This window comes from Arachis ipaensis, chromosome B10 (genome assembly GCF_000816755.2).
Source record: "Arachis ipaensis cultivar K30076 chromosome B10, Araip1.1, whole genome shotgun sequence".
Classification (NCBI taxonomy): domain Eukaryota; kingdom Viridiplantae; phylum Streptophyta; class Magnoliopsida; order Fabales; family Fabaceae; genus Arachis; species Arachis ipaensis.
Window position 1 is genome coordinate 20,266,633 of NC_029794.2, and position 1,631 is coordinate 20,268,263.

General features: G+C 37.8%; 1 protein-coding gene across 1 annotated transcript; it reads left to right on the forward strand.

Annotated features, from left to right (window-relative positions):
• On the forward strand, window positions 511-1,089 carry LOC107620309 (glutathione S-transferase T2-like). Its single transcript, XM_016322489.1, has one exon. The coding sequence runs from the start codon at window positions 511-513 to the stop codon at window positions 1,087-1,089; it is 579 nt and encodes a 192-aa protein (XP_016177975.1).

The following is a 1,631-nucleotide window of genomic DNA, read 5'->3' on the forward strand; positions in this document are numbered from 1 at the left end:
CACACTACCGAATACATTTCAAAATCCAAATCCACAAAATCTTTCTAATTTCAATTTTCAAGCTCCTTATAATAATCAATTTCCTATATTCCAACCGTAAAATCAAAATTCACAAACACCACATTTTCTATTTTCATCCATATTTAACCCCTCTATCAGAAATGTTACTCCAACTTTCTTGCCGTTTCCAACTCAATTCAATGCATCCAGACATAACTCATCTGGTATTGGTGGCTCTTCTAACCCATCCTCTCAAACTCCTATACAATCTAGTGCAAATTCGCAATATTCAGAATTTATCAACCCTCGTGGATTAGATGCTATCGCCTCAATGATGATGATATTGAAGATCGGAGGCAAGATAGTATTCAACACTGGCATTGAAAAGAGGATGAGATGCTGATCAGTGCATGGTTAAATGTTTCAACTGACCCTATAGTTGGTACCGATCAAAAGGGGAAAACATTTTGGAGTTGAATTTATAGCTACTAAGTAGAATTTTGCTCCGACATGACAAGGGAGGTTGTTGCATGTAAGAAACGATGGTATAAGATCAACAAGACTATTGCACAATTTGCTGGTTGCTACGATCAAGCTAGTCAAAATATAAGGAGTGGTTCAAATGCTGATGATATAAAGGAGTTGGCCTATAAATTTTATTCCATAAATTATGGTAAAAAATTCACTTTTGAGAGGTATTGGAACATGCTTCGGTTGGAGCAAAAATGGAAAAGCCAACTACCTACACAGAGTGGCGGCTCGAAGAGAACCAAGGTTAGTGCAACTGGAGCATACTCATCCTCATCAAACCCAGAAACACCGTTGGCTGACGAACCCGGTGTGGACTCTCCCATTTTCCCACAAGGATCAAAGAAGAGCAAGCGAAAAGGTAAGGGAAAAGCACAAATGTCTGAAAATTTTAACGAAAAGAAATCATCGGTTGTTAAAAAATTATCTCTCATGGAAGAAATTAAGAATGTTAGAGAAAAGGAACTAATGGATAGGGAAAAAAAAGAGAAGAGGAGAGGATATATAGAGCAAAGATTATGGCAATCAAAGAGAAGGAGTTACAAATTCAAGCGGCAATGAAAGAACAAGAATTACAAGCTCAAGCGGCAATGAAAGAACAAGAATTACAAACTCAGAGGTATATTAAAGAAATGCAGATAAATGCAAAAGAAAGGGAAATGGAAAGGATGGCCAAGGAAACGGAAATGGATATTGGTAGTGGGAAATCGTGATTCACACTTTTCACAACTTCGCACAACTAACCAGCAAGTGCACTGGGTCGTCCAAGTAATAAACCTTACGTGAGTAAGGGTCGATCCCACGGAGATTGTCGGCTTGAAGCAAGCTATGGTCATCTTGTAAATCTCAGTCAGGCGGATTCAAATGGTTATGAGGTTTTGATAATTAAAATATAAATAAAATATAAAATAAAATAAAGTTACTTATGTAATTCATTGGTGGGAATTTCAAATAAGCGTCTGGAGATGCTTTGTTGCTTCTGAACCTCTGCTTTCCTATTGCCTTCTTCCAACCATGCGTTACTTCCTTCCATGGTAAGCTATAAGATCCTCTCAGTGAAAATGGTCCTCTACGGTTTCTGCACGGCTAATCAACTGTCAGAT

Excerpts from the sequence above, each read along its gene's own strand:
- LOC107620309 (XM_016322489.1), top strand. The coding sequence starts at position 511 with ATGACAAGGGAGGTTGTTGCATGTAAGAAACGATGGTATAAGATCAAC.